This window comes from Lynx rufus, unplaced genomic scaffold (genome assembly GCF_022079265.1).
Source record: "Lynx rufus isolate CCGP_SWC_20201006 ecotype Redwood Valley unplaced genomic scaffold, mLynRuf1.p SCAF_23, whole genome shotgun sequence".
Taxonomy (NCBI): Eukaryota; Metazoa; Chordata; class Mammalia; order Carnivora; family Felidae; genus Lynx; species Lynx rufus.
The window spans coordinates 20,815,814-20,834,743 of NW_025814838.1; the positions used below are offsets into that span (position 1 = coordinate 20,815,814).

At 53.0% G+C, this 18,930-nt stretch overlaps 1 protein-coding gene across 5 annotated transcripts in view; it reads right to left on the reverse strand.

Moving 5' to 3' along the window:
- Window positions 1–5,262: 5,262 nt before the first annotated feature.
- The window catches only part of SEC14L5 (SEC14 like lipid binding 5), a 46,080-nt gene continuing 32,412 nt past the window's right edge, over window positions 5,263–18,930 (reverse strand). For all 5 annotated transcript variants that reach the window (XM_047087502.1, XM_047087503.1, XM_047087504.1 and 2 more), the window contains 5 exons: window positions 14,454–14,588; window positions 13,245–13,379; window positions 12,656–12,883; window positions 11,573–11,751; window positions 5,263–9,027 (listed from right to left, as the gene is read on the reverse strand). In XM_047087502.1, the coding sequence (XP_046943458.1) occupies window positions 8,919–9,027; window positions 11,573–11,751; window positions 12,656–12,883; window positions 13,245–13,379; window positions 14,454–14,588 (786 nt within the window). In that variant the 3' untranslated portion in view covers window positions 5,263–8,918. The remainder of the gene's footprint in view (window positions 9,028–11,572; window positions 11,752–12,655; window positions 12,884–13,244; window positions 13,380–14,453; window positions 14,589–18,930) is intronic.

Below are 18,930 nucleotides of genomic sequence, written 5' to 3' on the forward strand. Positions count from 1 at the left end.
AGCCTGTGACCTGCCACCCCTGTGAGTATCTGAGTTTGTAACCTGTGGCCCCAGAGGGTTTCCAGGAAGTGCCTGGCAGCCCCCCGACCCCCTCCCCCCGGATATACATTACACTGTGTTTAGCAGATATTTTGGGGGTGGAGGATGTGCTCTCAGCAGATCCTCAAGTAGACTCATGCACATTAGGAACTGAATATGTCTCCCCAAGAATCCTGTATTGAAGCCCTAACATCTCCCCGCCCCCGCCACCCATGTGATGGTATTAGGAGGTGGCCTTTGGTTTAATTAGGTTTTGATGAGGTCGTGTGCATGGTCCCCTCGTGACGGGATTAGCGCCCTTACAAGGGAAAGAGAAGAGCACCCTCTCCACACACGCACACGAAGAGGAGGTTGTGTAAACACACAGAAAGCTGGCAGCTGTCTACAAGCCAAGAAGTGGGACCTCACCGAGAATTGAATTTGCCGGCACCCTGCTCTTGGACTTCCAGCCTCCAGAGCTGTGAGAAATAGATGTCTGTTGTGTTCAAGCCGCACAGTGTATGGTATTCGTTATAGCAACTTGAGCAGACTGAGACATGGTATAACTTAGTAGTTACTTCGTGCTGCATCACCAGTCCAAAACTTGGCAGCTTAAAACAACAACCAGTTACGGTTTCTTGTGGAAGAATAATTATTTTTCTTGATTCTAGGGCCAGCTAGGGGATTCTCTTGATCAGTGGTTTCAGCTGGGCTCATTGGTTTGTCTGCAGTCAGCGAATGGGCCTACTGGGGGCTGGTCTGGGGTGGCCACAGCTGATGACATAGTGCCCCCCGGTGCCTCATCCTCCAGGAAGCTGGCTCAGCCTTGGGATCCAGGTGGGGACTGGGATCCTGGAAGAGGATCCTGCAAGGCGTTTTGAAGCGTCAGCTCGGAACTGGTGTGACCTCACTTTCACCACATTCTGTCAGTCCCCAGATTCAAGGTGAAAGGAGACAGACTCCACCCCTTAGAGGAGATACCAAGGGACATGAGTCCAGGAGGCTAATCGAGCCCATCCTGCAGTCCATCTACTGTACTGCTGGTTTAGTTTCACTTTAGAAAGGAAGAATTTGGTTCAGAGAAGTGAAGTATCACAGGCCAGTTCCCAGACTCCCAAGTTCCTGCAGGGATGTGTCTGTGGGTCTGTGTGTGTTTCTGTCTCTCCCCCAAAGATGGAGGGATGGACGAGTTGAGAGCCGCTGTGCCAGCCTGTGATACTCCTTCCAAGATGCTACATTTGGGTTCTATGCTGGGAGCCACAGACCAAGTTGTTGGTATTCTTGGGCATAGCTGAACCCACACCTAGTGAACCATCACCCAAAGGCCATGGTACCCCTGACCAGGCTGCTGTAATTTCTCCCTCTTAGCTCAGCCCCTCTTCTGGGTTTGTGACCCAGGTTGGAGGGAAGGGAGGGGTGGCATTCACAGCACGGGCAGGAATTCGAGGGTAGCTGCTTATCCAGGGAAGCAGGCAAATTGAAGGAAGCTTCAAGTTTTAACTCCTCCTTCCAGAAATGTAAACAACCAACTTGACATGTTCCTCCAGGGCCCGTGTGTTTCAACTCCACCTGGAAGTCTCATTGTGTGTTTTACCTTCTTTCAGTGCACAGCTGGCCCCTGGGCCACTTGGATGTTTGGCTCCCGGTGTTCGAGGGTAGGAAGTAGTGACAGGATGGAGGACTTCCCAGACACCTTTGCATCACAGTGGCATATTCCTAAGACCGTTCCCAAGCGTGGATGCAGGTCAGAGGGTAGTCCCCAGGAATGTTCTAGGATTGCAGATCCTGTCCCAGACCCACCGAATCAAAATCTTGGGGGCAGAGGGTCTGGGAATCTATTGGGAGCACCTCCAGGGGTTCTGAGGCAACAGGCTGTAGAAACCCTAGTCCGGAAAGCTCTGGCCTCTTCAGAGGGCATCTCCATCTGTCCTTGGCTTTGCTGGCAGCTGAGTTGGGAAGGTACAGTACTGTGCATGGGCTTGGTGGATTTCAGGCCAGAGGGAGCTGAAGAGGGTCCGTCGTGGTGAGCCAGAGGGGTCCCTGGCTCAGTGACTAGGATACATTCACCCTCCCTGTTTGTATAGGGGTATCTATCATGCCTGCCCAACATCTAGGCCTGTCCTTTTAGTAAATGCCCTGTCTTGGGCTGGATCCCTCCCAGCAACAGAACCTGAGACAAAGATGTGAGGGGAAGTAGTCTGTTTGGGAGGTGACCCCAAGAAGCCCTGATGGGGGACAGGGAAGTGAGGTGGGGAAGGAAAGGCAGTCAGTGCATTAATGAGCAGCCCCCCACTGTGGACAGCCAGGCTTGATTCCCAGAGACTCGGGGAGCATGCAGAGGGCATCTTGGAGTTGGGCTTCCTGTGGGGTGTTTGTCAGCCGACACTCATCTTGGGTCCGGGGCTCCTTCTGGGGGGTAACTCCCTGGCACTTCCAGCCTGCCCGACACAGGGGCTGAGTATGCTTCAACCAGAGGTAGCCATCAGAAACTTGCAGCTTCTTGCATCCAGATGCCTCCCAGTGGTAATGAGAACGCCCTGGGAAGGTGGGCAGGACACAGAGAGCCACGGCTGTGAGCCTCCCTCTCATTGCCTGTAGGGTACTACCTCTCCCCCATTCTCTATCCTTGTGGTTTGGCAAGTACCATCCCCTCCCTTCAAGTCCCAGATGGCATCAGTGGGTCAGAGATAGACATCTATCCCAGTCAACTCATGACAGCCCACCCTGGAACTAATGCTAGAATTTGGGGAAAGACACTTCTGCTGGGATTGCCCACCTGCCATGGTGTGGGCCACATGGAGAAAGAGAGTGAAGCCAACACGGACAAGAACTGAATCGAGTCGAGAGAGAGGACATCATTTAAGCCCCTGGATCCAGCTATACCTGATGCCAGTATCATTTTGGGGCCAATTACATGGACCAGTAAGGCACTGTTGTGTTTTTTGTTTTGTTTTGCTTGAGGCAATTTGTGTTAGATTTGGGGGGGGGTCTCTGGCAACCCAAAGAGTCTGACACCCATAATGTACTGTTCCAGGAAAGGCACATTTTGGACTCTGGCATTTGCAGAGCTTAGATGGGACATGGACCAGAGGCAGAAAAGTGTTTGAGGTTCTGATGCCTTCCTCTGGCAGTGGGTAGGGACATGTGTTGACACAAATATACAAGAGCTCTAGTCATCTAGCTTTGGGATTGCTGGTTGGGGATTAACATGGACTAGTTATGGCAAGGATCTCCTCCCCATATGCCTCCATGGTAGTGATGGAAGGCCCCTGGGCACAGAATGTGGACCAGATATCTTGGTGGCCTGACTTGGAACCCCCAGAGTCCTGTGTGCTGGGCAAGTTGCCATGGTGACATGTGGCTGCTGGGATGCTCTGTATAAAACTTTAGCATCGGGAAAGAAAGACTCCAGAAAAAGGTTCCAATCCTGGGTTCAGTGGGTAGGCTTTCAAGGGCTCTTAGGAGCCCTGAAATGGAAACCATTCAAGTGTGCCCACAGCTTTCATTGTATTTGCAAATGGGACTTGTGTCCCAGAAAACTTTGGGCTCCAGGGAATTCTTAAGTCAGAGGTTTCAAGTAATGCTTTTTGGTTACCCATGTTCCTCAGGAATGCCTTGGGGGTGAGCACTGAGTGGAGGAGGGGAAAATGGGCTGGGGAGATGTTTAAAAGCCGCAGGCACCTCGGGTGTCCCTGAGAGTAACCTGGTGCTTTTCCTCCAGCTCTTTCCAGGCCCTGCCCAAACTCCCAACTCTGGTGCCCTGAGACCTGCCTCTATGGAGACCCCAGAGGTCTGCTTTGGACCTGGCCCCTGGCCTCAGAGGAAGAATGGGTCCCAGAAGCAGCTTCTGAGCCACAAGGAAGCCCTGGTGTGTTTTGCCCTCTCTGGGTGTCACCCAAACCCCAGGGGGCTTCCTGGGAGGCGATTCAGCCCAGGACAGACGTCAGCAGTGATTCAGGGCTCAGATCTGATCCCAGTTGGCTTGCCCCAGGGACCTCTGTCTTTCTCAACACCCAATGCATGCAGGAGTCAGCTGGCTGGTCCTCTGAGAGCTCTCGCCCATGGAAAGAGAAATCATGGAAAAGTCCCAGAGAATGAATGCATTCACTGTACCAAAGCAGGCAAAGGCTGCTTCCTCTCCCTCAACTGGATGTGTTGGCAGGGCTGGGTAACTGAAGCCGGTGTAGACAGGTGGGCGCTGTTCAGTCACACAAAAGAGCCACACCTCCTCTGCTCTCCCAAGTGAGTCTTTGGTCTCCTGCTCCAAAACAAGAGAGCCTTTTCAGAATCCCATGATGTATGTGGCAGCCAGCACCCCAGCTCTGTGTCTCAAGGAAGCTCACAGGAAAGACAGGTGGTGCCCTGGTCAGGGCCCCAAACCCATGCCCAACCTCAGGACTGTGGATGTCTTTGGAAGTAACGCTAGTACTTGGGTCAAACCCCAGAGAACAGGGCAGAGTGGCCCAGAAAGATGGACAGCAGGGCCCTCAAATTCACCTGGACAGCTGGCAGGTAGAATCCAGCAACCCATCCTAGAGATTGCAAGTTGGCAGTGCTGAGTGGGCCCAGGGATCTGCATTTCATACCACTGATGAACAGCACATTTACCTGTTTATGCATCCTATGCATATGCATTGGTTTGGATAGTGTCTCCCCAGCATTAACGTCCACACAGAACCTTAGAAGGTGACTTTCTTTGACAGTAGTCTTTGCAAATATAATCAGTGAAGGATCTCAAGGTGAAATCATACTGGATTTAGAGTGAACCCTAAATCCAGTGACTGGTGTCCTCATAAGAAAGGAGACACAGGGAAGAAGACATGTGAAGACAGAGGCAGGGATGGGAACAATACAGCCACAAGCCATTGAGTTCTGGGAGCCCCCAGAAGCTCAAAGAGACAGGAAGTATCCTCCCTTAGTGTCAGGAGGGAACACCTGTCAACATCTTGATCTCAGACTTCTGGCCTCCAGAGCTGTGAGGGAATTAATTTCTGCTGTTTTAAGCTACTAAGTTTGTGGCAATTTCTTACAGCAGCCTTAGAAAACTACTGTATGTCTGTGCTTTATATATAAAAATGTGATATTATGTGTGCACCCTCCCCCACCGCCAAGAACCGACTTGCAACACTTTGAAGGTGATATCGCCCGTGTTGAAAATGCTTTTGTGTCTTATAAACAACAGCGGAGTAATTCTTGAACAAGCCCAGGGAGACCTCTAGGGTTTCAGGAAGTAGACAACTGAGGTATACCCAAATCTAAAACGTTTAATGCTTTTGGTTAGAGCAAATGATCAGGCGAACAAGGAACATCAGGTTTTACTGACTAAAATAGAGTGTGTAGAACAGAATTAAAAATATTCTCATCAAACAATTCGTTTTACAGGAGAAGCAATTCCAGAGTGCAGGGTAGGGGGGAAAAATGTCTCAGAATCCCCTTCTTTGAGCCTGTAGAGAGAACGTTCTCCAGCTAGTTGGGGGAAATAGCACTCCAAATGATGCTCTTCCATTTTAGTGGATTTGCCCAGAAAACGCAAGCAGTTTCTAAATGGGAAATGAGGGAAATAATATCCTGACACCCGCTTTCCTCCGGATGCACATGGTGCTGAGCCTTCTGTCCCGTGAAAAACAGTGACAGGCGGGCATCCTCAGGAAGGAGTCTGGAGTGTTTGGACGAGAAGCCTTAAATCATCAGGATAACCTCTGACACTTACCGTGTGCTTTCTGTGTGCTGGGCACTGGGTTGTGGACTCCACAGCTGGTATTTTTTGTTCCACTACAGCCCAGTGAATGAGGTAGGCATGCCCCCATTTTACAGATGAGGAAACTGAGGCACAGGGGAGTTAAGTCACCTGCTGGAGGTTACACAGCTACTGAAAAGAAGGCTGGGGCTTGAACCTCACCATGTCTAAATTTTAAGACCCAGGCTTCTAAACACAGTGCATGGGCAGGGTCCTATTGCTAGTGGGTTGTTTCTATCCTGCTCACCACAGGTTAATGAACAAGATAAAGAAGCCAAGCCAAGGAGCTTCTAGCCCTGGGGTCTAGGGAAATACAGAAGTCAGGAATTCAGCAGCCCTTCCTTAGGCTTTTAATTTCAAGCCTCCCAAAGGTAGGAGAAACCTGTTGATTAATGATGCTCCGGCATTGACCCCAGAGACCTCCAGCAAGTGAGGGGCACTGCAGAAGATGCCACCGTGGCCGTCTGCTGCTTCTTTGGCCCAGCTCCCCTTGTCCTGGGGTGACCTGTATCCCACTGCTGCTTCTGGAGGAAATGTCAATCACAGGACCCCTAGCCCCGTGGCTGGTTCATCCGTAGGAGCAAGCACTCGACTGGAACAGGGCCAGTCAGAGCCTTCTGTGGGATGAGATGGAAAGAGAATGTCTCTCTCAGCCTTAGAGATTGTGAGCCCTGTGGTTGTAGGCTGGGGCTTCTGGTAGCCACCTTTCCCACCAGGTGGAAGAGAGGACGAGGCCAGTGTGAGGAGAGATACAGAGCCAGGCGGCCTGGGTGAGGTTGAGAGGATGAACGCGTGGGCCTGGGGACACTGGGCTCCTGGAGCCAGCAATACCTTCAGCAAGCACATCCTCAGCCATCCCAGTTACAGGACCCAGGGAAAATTCCCTTTGTTGCTTAAGAAGTTTGAGCTGCAGCTTTCCCAAGGGAGAAAGAAGGAGCTCTCAAGGGGAGAAACGAGAGGGTCTGAGTCCCATCCCTTTTGTCAAGGCTGGACTGCTCACAGCAGATCCAGGTAACAGCTGTCAAGCCACATATAACCCCAAGTCAAGGAAAGGCTTCTCCATCCTTCCCTGGTGCCATTCCTAGACAATTCATGTGTGGGGAATGCCAGGGAAGCCTACTCAAAAATGCTTCTAGGGCACACCTGGGTTTTAGAGGCAAGCTAGAAATTCATCTCAAGACAGGTGAAGATATCACAGATGCTCAGTGATAAATGTCTGGTGACATGGGAGCTATGAGAATGTCTCCAATCTCCCCCTACCTCTCTCCCTCATGTGCACACACACCTGGATGCAGGATGCAGTTTTGGGTGTTGTTCCTATACCTGAGGAGCAAACAGAAGTGGATAACCCTCCCTCCCTGCAGGGAGAAGGATGTCTCTAGAAAGTGACTCCTTCCCTCTGCTCCAGGTTTGGGGTTGAGGTTGGTATGCAAGGAAGTCCTTGCTCTTTGCCCTGTCACGCTGAGACTGCATGGAGGCGTGGGCCCCATGGTTGTAAACCCACCCCTTAGGCAAGGCCCAGTGACTGCAGGTGTTGGCCAGAGATGACCCCCCCCCCAGCTATAAGCAAGGCTATGAGAGAAGAGTAACACTGAGTCATTCAGCCCCACATTGGCCCCCCCAGGAGCCCTATCAGTGAGGTCCCTCCTAGGCTGATGTGAGTGAGTGATGTGGACTAGGTTGATAGACGGGTGAGGACTGGGGTGGCCCCCATCCAGGAGACACAGTTGTCTTGCCTTTACATGGCAACAGTGGCCCCATTTTGCCAAAAGTCCCAAATGCCTGAGGGAAACTAGACATCCTGATCTCCGTGTGAAATGCTCTAATTTTTCAATCTCTCTATAGGCAAAAACAAAAGCCAGATCAGACTGCAGTCGGCCAGTTGGTAACCTGTGATTTGTTACCTTTTTGGGAGCCCAGGAAAGGAAAGGAGAAGTGTCCTCAAGCCCCGAGCATACCCAAAACTCTCCCATGCAGAACTCAAGGAACGTCTGTCTATCAGTAGCAGGTTCCAGGGGTCGGGTTTGCCATAGGGCAGACACAAGAAAGTCACGGCCTCCTCCTCCCCGTAAGGGGAGTCCTGATGCCATGTTGAGGTCCTGGATCCAGCCTTACCTGAAGCAAGAGATCCTGGACTGGCCAATTACATGTGCTCATGACTGGTTACCCTTTTGTGTGGGTCTCTGTGACTCACAACCAAAAAACTCATAATTAAACTGCTCCGAAGAAAGAAAAGAACCTCCAGAGGAGTTTAAAGACAGCTAGAGCCACTTCATCACTGCCTGGGCCTTTCCACCCTCCTCAAGTCAATGGTGGTCAGGTTTCCTTCCTAGCCAAGCTCTGGGAAAATGGATTTCAGATCCAGGATGGGCTGCTCCCCACAGACAGTGGAGCCTGTAACTCATATAACTGTTCACCATGCATGTCTGGGACACAGGGCATCGCTAGGGAATCAGATGTGAACGCCAGTCATTTCTGCCTACCCAGCATTCTTTCCCTCTTCTTCCCGTCGGGTACCCCAGTATTCCTAGAGGCAACCTCCTTATGATTTTCAAACCAGGTGGTTGGCTTCGGGAACAGGCATGTGGTCCAGGTAGGCCAATCACTGAAACCCCATCCCTGTATGGTGATTGGTCCAGATCGTAGACAGAAACCTACTGGCCAGTCTGTGTTCTTTGTTCCCCTGGCAACTGTGATTGGTTCAAGGACTAGTGTGGGACCCAGACGGACTGATTAGACTCAGTTCTGGGAGGTTGGATCGAACTTTGGGGGAGAGAGGTTCTCTTCCACAGCTGAGCTGGGAGGAGAGAGGGAGCCTAATGGTGATGGGGCCCTCTGCGTGGGGAAGGCACCTGAGAAGGAGGCTGCCCCAGGGAAAGAGCCAGAGGTGGAGAGGGGGTGCTGAGCCTGATGACATCCCTGAGCTCCCAGACCAGGCAGGCCCAAAGGTGGCCCAACCATTCCTTGGCTTTTCTTCACATGAAGCCCAAGGGGGATGGTTCTGTCTTGCATCCTGAAGAGTGCATGAGCTGGATCATTGCCATCGGCTCCAGATGCCCCCACTTAGTGTCCAGACCCAGGGCTGAAGCCCACGTGGTCCCAGACCTCACGGACACTTGAAACGTGGGAGGCGAGCGGGCTGCCCCACAGGGCTCAGTCCCAGCTATCTGGAGACCAGGGGGCTGCTGTGGGATTGGCCAGAAGAGGAGGAAGTGGTGGCACTGAGCTGGGAGAAGCCGCTGGTGCAGGATTCCAGGCTGGACATGGAGCCCCTGGGGAGGAAGGGCATTGTGTGCACATTACCTTCTGGGGTGACACGGCCCTGGGGCCCACGCACAGCAGTGGAAAAGCTGGTGATGCTGCAAATGAGGCCCCAGGGTTCTTTCTACCAGGCTGGTAACCACCCCAGGCGCACAGGGCAAGTGTAGAGCAAAACGCAAGCGGAGTTATGGTGAGAAACGAGGCTCCACCCGTTTTCCAGCCCCACCCCCAACCAACCCCCACACACAGAGCCCAGCCTGCTACACACCATTCAGGGGCCTCCCTGACCTGGGGATCTAGCATAGCCTGGGCAGTTTCTGACCCTATCTCTAGCCTCACCTCACCCCACCCCACCCCTGCAGCCTCCTTTCAGCATCTCCGACACTCGCCTCCCCTGTCTGGGAACCCGTGAAGGTCTCCACCTGCTGCCAGAAGCACTTTCTCTGCCCCCTGCTTCCTCTAGTTAACTTCTACTCCAGACTTCAGAGCAGCGCTCTCCAGGAGAACCTTGTGTGATGACAGTTATGTCCTACAGCTGTGCTGTCCACCGCAGCAGCCATCAGCCTCATGGGGCTACTGAGCACTCAGAATGTGGCTCGTGCGGCTGAGGAACTGATTTTTTTATTTTTGTTGAACTGTACTAGCTACGTTTAAGTTGCTACCTGTGGCTGGTAGGTACCTGGTTGGCCAGTGAAGCCTTAGGATCTGGCTATTCCAAGTGTGGTGTGGGGACCAGCACCACCAGCCCCTCCTAGAGCCTGTTAGAGCTGCAGACTCTCTGCGCCCCAGAGCTGCAGAATCTGCATTGTGACACCCCCCCCCCGACTCCCCAGATGATGTATGTGCACGCCACCTAGGTCTCAACTCCAGTGTCTCTTCCCAGGTACCTCCCCCACATCCCATGCCCACCCTGTGCCAGGCCCCTTGTCCAGGCTCTGTGCCAGGCCTGTGCCAGGCTCTGACAACACCCTGTGTTGAGGCTTCTGACACCTCCTAGCTATCTGACCTTGGGCAAGGACCCCAGGCTGGAATGCCTTCATGGCATCCACTGCTGCTCCTGTTATGCACAGGTGTGATCATGTGGTCTCCTGCTCCACAATGGCAGGCCCTATCTGTCTGGTCCCTCGGGGCCCAGCCCAATGCCTGCCTACTGAGGACACCCAGGAAATAGCCCTTGAACTGGTTTTCTTGCGAGGCTGTTGAAGGGCAGGGCAGCAAGGCTACCCCATGCTGACCAGACAGGCTGGCAAGCAGCACCTGCTCTGTCCCCCTCTAGGCCTCCACCTGCCCTCCTGGAGGCCAGCAGCCCCCAATACTTGTGTCTGCATGTCTCTCCCCTGCACTGGTGCCCAGAGGCCAAAGCAGGCCACTTTCCAAAGAGGAAATCACCAGCCCTCCTGGCTGTGGGGCTCTCTTGGAGTAAAGACAGTGGCCCAGCATTTCTCACAGGGGGCTGTATGTGCCCCTACAACACTTGGAGCTCCACCCAGGATATGGATCCAGATGTGACACCCTCCTGGAGCTTCAATTTGACTCCATGGTAAAGAATATAAAGCATTATTTTTAGAAGGACACAAGCATAGATAGGTCACGAAGCAGGATGCAAAATCACATTCGTTTTTAAAAGATAAAATGTAAGGCCTTGAAGAAACTCTCCATGTCCTCACCCTCAGTTTCATTTTTGCTATCAAGGGCTTACTGTATGCCTCAGTGAAGGGCAGGCTTCCCCCAGCTATTTCATCTTCATGACAACCCCGTGACCTAGGACTTCAGTAGTCCCCATGTAACAGATGGGAAGCCTGAGGCTCAGACAGCTTAAGTGAGTTGCCTGAGGTCACAGAGCAATCAGGAAGTGTTGGAGGCCTTAACCGCTACCCTTCCTGCCTCTCTGAAAGCAACACTTGGAGAGAGGTGTCCGTGCGACACTATTCTAGAATGTTCTAGAACATTCCAAATCCTTTTTTTATGGGTTTCTAGGAATACAGGGAGGTCCAAATAGGAGGGCCTTGGGCTCCCCTTCCCCCACCAATCAATCTGGTATGTTTGGCTTCTGTCCAGGATTTCATTTAAAAGGGAGATCCATGGGGCGCCTGGGTGGCTCAGTCGGTTGAGCGTCCGACTTTGGCTCAGGTCATGATCTCATAGTCCATGAGTTCGAGCCCCACGTCGGGCTCTGTGCTGACAGCTCAGAGCGTGGAGCCTGCTTCGGATTCTGTGTCTCCCTTTCTCTGCCCCTCCCCTGCTCGTGTTCTGTCTCTTTCTGTCTCAAAAATAAATAAAAACATTAAAAAAAATTTTTTAAAGGGAGATCCTGCAGCTGAGGCAGAGTTTGGACACAGTGTTCAATCTGGTTGCTCACACACGTGCTGAACCACTGCAGAATTTTAACAATACCAATGCTGGGGACCTGCCCCTGGATAAGCTCAAAGACAAGTGAGGGAGGTGAATCTAGTGCCCCCAGCCCAGAAGGAAGGGGCCTCAGGAGTGCTGTGGGCCTCGCCCAGAGGGGAGTCAGGACCCTTCCCGCCCAGGCTCTCCCTCCCCAGCCCCTCCTACCTGAAGTCCTCAGACGCCAGCACCTCGTAGTAGTAGAGGAGTTTGCACTTGGGGCCAGGGCTGTGCAGGGCCGTCAGGACATCCTCCACACCCGGGATGCTGCAGGCCACATTGCCAGGGGGGCTGTGCATTTGCCACTGGAGCAAGTAGGTGCCAGGCCACCGGGTCACATGGGAGCCCTGAAACACAGCAGCCGGGCCTGAGGCTCTGGTCCTCCTGGGGACAGGAGCCCCTTACTAAACGGATCCACCAGCCAGTCTTCCTCTCAGGGCCTCCCGAAGTCATCCTTGGCCCCTCTGCTGTTACCCCCATATCCCTGGGGGCTGAGAGCCTCCCTCTAAATCCTGGAGAGGAGGGCTGTAGTTGCAGGGCAACAGGTGCGGTTTAATTAAATGCCTGGACTTTGTTGGGCTTTTGTTCTGCTGAGCGTGATTTGCAGATGAGGTCCAGGCAGGGATTCAGGCAGGGAGCTGGCAGGTTGGTTAGAGCGAGTTGAGGGCCTGGACGCTGAGAATGAGGGCTAGGGGTGTTGGTGTGTGAGGTGCAAGACAGTGTGCTGCTCAGGGAACCTTCAGAGAGATCTGCAGTGCTCATCAGAGCTTGTGTGTGCGGTACGGGTGGGTGAGAGAGCGAGCGAGGCCAGCGATGTGAGACTTACAAGCACGGGAGAGTGGAGAATGCAGGGGGCCTCGTGTTCATGTTCCACAACGCATCTGAGTTCCGTTCCCAGACTTAGTATGTCTCTGCTGCATAGCTTCTGAAGCTCACACGTCAGAAATCACTGGGAGAGGGTGAGGGATGCAGGGTCCAGGCCTCACACCCAGAGGGTCTGAGTTACCCCTCCCTGGCATGGGCCCTGGCAATCTGCATCTCTGACAAGAGTCCCAGGGATTCTGAGGCTGGGGTCCTGGGAGGTCCCCAGAGTCCTGGATCTGTCTGATTCTGTCTTTCTCCCCACCCATCCCGCAGGGGCTCCAAGGCCAAAGTCCATAAGCAGTTCATCTACTCGGGTGCTCCCAGAACCCTGGCACACAGTGGACACTCAATCCTGAGTGACGAATGAATGAACAAAGGAATTCGAACCTGGATGCTCTCCCCTTCCCGGCAGACAAGGGGGGCTTCCACACGGCTGTAATCCACACCTAGGACCCAGCCCTTGTCCGTCAGCTGCCCGCCGGCCCTGGCCCCAGGCTCCTGGGGTCCAGGCTTGGGCACCTGCTTGCTGTGGTACAGGCTGAACACCACGTCCCCCCTCAGGATGTCAAAGTCCCAGGTGATGACTGACTCGCCCTCCAGAATCTCCACGGCAACCTGCATGGGGAGGGCACGGTCTGAGGGTCCGACCTGGAATCCCACCAGGAGTGGGGAGCCGGGATGGGGAGGTCAGCTGCAGTAGGTGCTGTGGGTGCCCACCTGGGTCTTCATCTGCCCATCTGCCGTGCTCTGCACAGCCCAGTGCTCCCCTGGGATCAGGGGACTTGGCTGCACCGCCCCTTTGCTTGTATCCTTCCCCGTACCCATCCTGTCCCACCTCTCCTTACAGGTTTCTCCTCAGAGCTCACCCTCAACAAATCGCTAGCACAAGAACTCTTGTCTCAGGGTCTGCTTCGGGGGACCCTGGCCTAAGACCCCACCCCAACCCCGTGGGCCCTCCCGGGCCATGTCCCAGCACCTCATGGGGGGCCCCTCGGAGAACGCTGGCCGACTGGTAAGTCTCTCTCCACTGCCGCAGCTGGTCTGTGTGCTCTTGCTCCTCTTCTGTCAGGTAGAGGGACTTGGGGACCAGCCCTCCTTCGGGGACATTACACTGGGGGATAAAGACGAAAGTAGCAGGTCAGGACCCAGCCGGCCTGGCTGACCCACAGAAGGGTACTTTGTGACCCCTGAAACTGCACTTACAACGGCAACCCCAAAGTGAGAACGGTACAGGGGCTCTCCCATGACCTCATCTCCAAAACCACAATGCAGTAGGAACTCTTACTATTTCCATTTCACAGAGGAGGAAAATGGAAGCCCAGAGAGGTCAAGCCACTTGCCTGAGATCACACAGCAGAAAGTGTCTGAGCCTGGGCACAAACCCATGTTTATCAGGGCCCCCAGGCTCAAGTCTCTTATTACCATGCTGGTTCTTACAGGCCCATTTGTTAAACATAAATCACATGTATGTACCTCAACAAGTGGAGAGATTCAAATTGGCAGAATTCCTAGGAAATGCCTTTTTTTACTCAGAAATCATGTATGCTTGGAGTTTGGTATTCTATTAGATAAGGAAGAGGGGCCTGCCCTCATCCCATGGCCAGATGAGATAAGACAGTTGTGACCCAGGGTCACCCCTGCCTGTGTCATCTCAGCCCCAAGGGGAGGCAGTAAAAGGGGTCTGTGGCTGCCTCTCCTTGAAGTAGTTGGCCCATCTAACCATTCCGTGAGGATGTGGGTTGGGAATAAATCCCTTTGGACACACAGGCTCCGGGGTTCAGGCCACTGGGATGTTTGAGTCACCTCTCTCAGCAGCAGAGGGCGCAAAGTCAGCAGGTAAACTCTGACAGCTGCCTAGCGACGAAGTGCATAGGGAATACCGGGGTAAACTTTTGACTGGCCTGGTCTCTGGTCTTCTAGAAACTTCCATCTGGATCACTATGTTTGAAAAACCAAGCTAAGGCCCCTCCTTTGGACAGGACTCACTTCTCTTTGGGGAAGCGTCTAAAACAAGCCTTGACCCCCCAAAAGAGAAAGCATGGCTTCTCCAGGTACCAGCACCCACACACATGACAGAGTGCCCCACTCCAGCTTCCGTGGCCCTCTGCAGCCCTGCCCCAGCAATCCCTGGCTCCCCCACCCCCACCCCCAGGCCACAGCCCAGGGCCTGCAGCCACACACTCACCACACACTCTCCCCCAAGGAAGTCGGGGATCACTTCTTTATCTAGGTAGTCCACGAGGCCTCCGGGGCCCTGGTAATTGCTGCCACTGTAGATGAGGAACTTCTGCCTGGTGTTTTCATTGATGAAGGGGCTGATCTGAAGTGGGGGAGATGAGACAAGATGGAAAGGTATTTTTGGTTTTTTGTTTGTTATTGAGATGTAATTCACGTGGCAAGGAACTAACCATTTTCTTTTCCTGTCTTTCCTTTCCTTTGCTTTTCTTTTCTTTTTTTTCTTTTCTTTTCTTTTCTTCTTTCTTTTCTTTTCTTCTCAAGTTTTATCTAACTAATCCCTACACCCAGCGTGGATGGGGCTCGAACTCACAACCCCGAGATCAAACGTCGCATGCTCTTCCAACCGAGAATTAACCCTTTTAAAGTGAACAATTCAGTGGCTTTATTTCACTCACTATGTTGTATAACTACCACTTTCCTGTAATTCCAAGACTCTTCTTCACCCCAAAAGGAAACCCCATTCCTTTTACACATTAATACACATTAGCAGTCACACCCCAGTCCCCTCCCCCCAGCCCCTGGAACCACCAGTCAGGTTTCTGTCTCTATGGATTTGCTTGTCTGGACATTTCATAGAAATGGAATCCTCCAATATGTGGCCTTTTGTGCCTGGCTTCTCTCCCTCAGCATGATGTTTTTTCTAGGTTCATCCACCTTCCAGCACAGATCATTACTCCATCCCTTTTTATGGCTGAATAATATTCTACTCTTTGGATGATCCTATTTTGTTTGCCCCAGATGGAAAATACTTCAACACCGAACTCGAAACTGCATGTCAATCCTTTTTTTTTTTCTCATGGCAACCCCTACCCCCCCACCCACGATGCTGGTGTGGTGTCTGACTCAACACACAGTTGGGGAAGGAAGGAAGGACTTAGCATTGGCAAGGTACAAGCCAATTGAGCAAGGAATGCTACAGGAACTGGGAATCCCACCTGTGTGGTCACTCTCCTTCAGCCTCCACCCGGGGAAGCAGTCACCTGCCGTCCTCGGCAACCTGGCTCCGTGCCACTGGCTTCCATCTGGTGTGGCCACTGGGCAGAGGAGGGGGTACAGCAGCAGGAGGTGGGAACAAAGAGAGAGGCCAGGGTACTTCTTCCCCCACTCCCTGCTGCCTCACTGCCCCTGGGCCCCCCACCCCCTGCCACATTCTGGCTCTCATGAGGCTTGGTAACAATGCCATCCCCTCCCGTGGCACCACCAACTCCCCCCCCACTCCCGGGTGTCAGGGATCACTGCAGGGTCTACTCCCTGGGGCCTCTCCATCCTGCCCATACCTCTGCAAGGAGTTCTTTTATGTTATGTCCCCATTAAGCCATTGGGGTGAATCCCACTTCTGGCCAGCACCCTGAATGACTGGCTCCCACCCCTACCCAATACACATCTTCTTAGAAAGTCTCCCAACAGCAAGAATTTAATTTTCACAAAGTTCAGGATATTTCAAGATAAAAAGCTTCAGTGGCAGGTCCCGCCTGTCCCTCCTGCAGCTCCTGCTCTCCAGCCCAGCCCCAGCAAGGCCCTGACGTAGCCAACAGTGGCCAAAGAACGTTCTGTCCCAGAAGTCTGCTCACATCGTCTCCTGCTGACAACCCTCCATGGCTCCCTACTGCCCCAGGATGAAGTCCCACCTTTGCCACAGCCTGGATTCAGCAGGCACTGGTCCCTGAGCACTTTCCCAGCTTCTGCCAGGGCCACCGGCCTTTTTGCTCCTTTTTGTTCCAGCCACCCTGCACTGGTTTTTCAGTTTCTCAAAAGCATCACGTACAGTCCTGCCTCCAGGCCTTTGTGCTTACTGTGTGGGTTGCCTGACCCACCTGTCCTCCCCACCCTTCCCTGAAGGACTCCTGCTCCTTCCTTCGGTCTCAGCCATTTGTTACCTCCTCCGAGGGACCTTCCTCAGTTTCCCAGTCTAAATTGCCCACCTGAATTACCCCCTGCCTGATTCAGCCTCTCCACGAACCCTGTAGGCCTCATGCCCTAGTCACAGGGAACCATGAAGCATTTCCTTGTGTGACGTTATCTGCTTTATCTCTCCCCGCCCTGTCACAGTTGGGGAGAGATACAGTGGCTGGCTTGTTTACTCCAAATCCCCAGGGCCTGGAAAGGTGTCTGGCACACAGTAGGTGCTTAGTGAAACACTGAATCCACTTAACTCTCAAATCTCTATCCTGATTGAACCTCAACTTATAGCAGCTCTTTCCAGGCTTTCTTGGGCACTGAATCCTCGGGGCACCGGGTATGTTCAGGGTCTGCAGGACTAGGGGTGGGGGGCTGGCACTCTGCACTGGCCTGTGGACCAGTAGCAAAGCCCCCAGGCAGTGGTTTTCAACTGTCAGTGACAACCTGATAGTGGTTGTGAGATCAATTTAGCAAGTGTGGCTAGCCATTTTTTTTAAATCTGAGAAAAAAAAATTTAATAGAGAGTACGTGCAAGCAGCAGAAAGGGGTAGTGGGGGGGGGGAGAGAGAGAATCTTAAGCAAGCACAACATTCATTGCAAAGCCTGATGTAGGGCTTGATCCCACAACCCTGGGATCATGACCTGAGCCAAAATCAAGAGTTGGACACTCAACCAACTGAGCCACCCAAGCACCTCCATGATTAGCTTATTTTTAATGGAATGGAATAAAAAAGCAAAAAGAGAGGAGCCTGGGTGGCTCAGTGGGTTAAGCATCAGACTTCAGCTCAGGTCATGATCTCACAGTCCATGAGTTCGAGCCCTGCGTCGGGCTCTGTGCTGACAGCTCAGAGCCTGGAGCCTGCTTCGGATTCTGTGTCTCCCTCTCTCTCTGCCCCTCCCCACCTCATGCTCTGTCTGTCTCTCTCTCAAAAATAAAACATTAAAAAAGAGAGAGAGAGAGAAAAGAGGATATTGCACATAGTTAATGTAACCTCGCTTGCGGATCTGTTTCAGGTGTGTGTGTGTTTGCGTTGGGTTGTAACATAACATGTATTTCTTACTGTGGGTCTTGGGCAAAAAGGTTTCAAATCCCTGCAGCACAGGATCCCAACACTCCTCAGAGTCAGCTCACAGGAGCCCCAAGAATGCTATACAATTCTGAGTGTGACCCAGCGTCCACAAAGCAGGACAAGAGATACATAAATCATGGTCTGTCCGTATGGTGGAATAGTATTCAGCCATAAAAAGGAATGAAGTACTGATAGGCTACACCACGATGAACCTGAAATCATTATGCTCAGTGAGAGAAATCAGATGCAAAATGCCTCGTATGATTCCGCTTCTGTGAAATATTTATAACAGGCCAATCCATAGAGACAGGAAGCAGACTGATGGCTGCCAGGAGCTGGGAAGCCGGGAGAGGAAGGAATGCTGATGGTACAGGGTTTCCCTTGGGGGTGCTGAGAATGTTCTGGAACTAGAAGGTGGGATGGTTGCACAGCTCTGGGAATATACTAAAAACCACTGAATTCTATACTTGGAAAGAGTGAACCTGATGAGTTACATCTCAGCAAAGCTATTATTTAGAAGATATGCCACCAGGAGCGCCTGGGTGGGTCAGTCGGTGGGGTGACTGACTTCGGCTTGGGTCATGATCTCACGGTTCATGGGTTCGAGCCCCGCATTGGGCTCTGTGCTGACAGCACCGAGCCTGGAATCTGCTTTGGATTCTATCTCCCTCTCTCTCTGCCCTTCCCTGCCTCGTGCTCTGTCTCTCTCTGTCTCTGAGAAATAAATAAATGTTGAAGAAAAGAAGAAGAAGGAAAAAGGAGGAGGGAGGAGGAGGGAGGTGGGAGAAGGAGGAGGGAGGAGGAGGAGAGAGGAGGAGGGAGGAGGAAGAGGGAGGAGGAGGGAGGAGGGGAGGAGGAAGAAGAAGAAGGAGGAAGAAAAGGAGGAAGAAGGAGGGAGAAGGAGGGAGGAGAGGAGGAGGAGGAAGGAGGAGGAGGGAGGCAGGGGGAGGAAGGAGGAGGAGGGAAGAGGGGGGAGGAGGGGGAAGGAGGGGGGAGGAAGGAGGAGGAAGGAGGAGGAAGAAGGAAGAAGAAGAAGGAGGAGGAAGAAGGAGGAGGGGGAGGAGGAAGGAGGAGGAGGGAGGAGGAGGAAGAAAGAGGAGGAAGAAGGGGGGGAGGAGGAAGGAGGAGGAGGAAGAAGGAGGAAGAAGAAGGAGGAGGGAGGAGGAAGGAGGAGGGAGGAGGAGGGAGGAGAGGAGAAGAAAGGAGGAGGAAGGATGGGGGAGAAAGAAGGAGGGGGAGAAGGGGGAGGAGGAAGGAGGGGGAGGAGGGGGGAGGAAGGAGGAGGAAGAAGGAGGAGGAGGAAGGAGAAGGAAGAAGGAGGAGGAAGGAGGAGGGAGGAGGGAGGAGGAGGTGGGAGAAGAAGGAGGGGGGATGAGGAAGGAGGGAGGGGAGGGAGGAGGAAGGAGGAAGTAGAAGGGAGGGGGGAGGAGGGAGGAGGAAGGAGGAAGTAGAAGG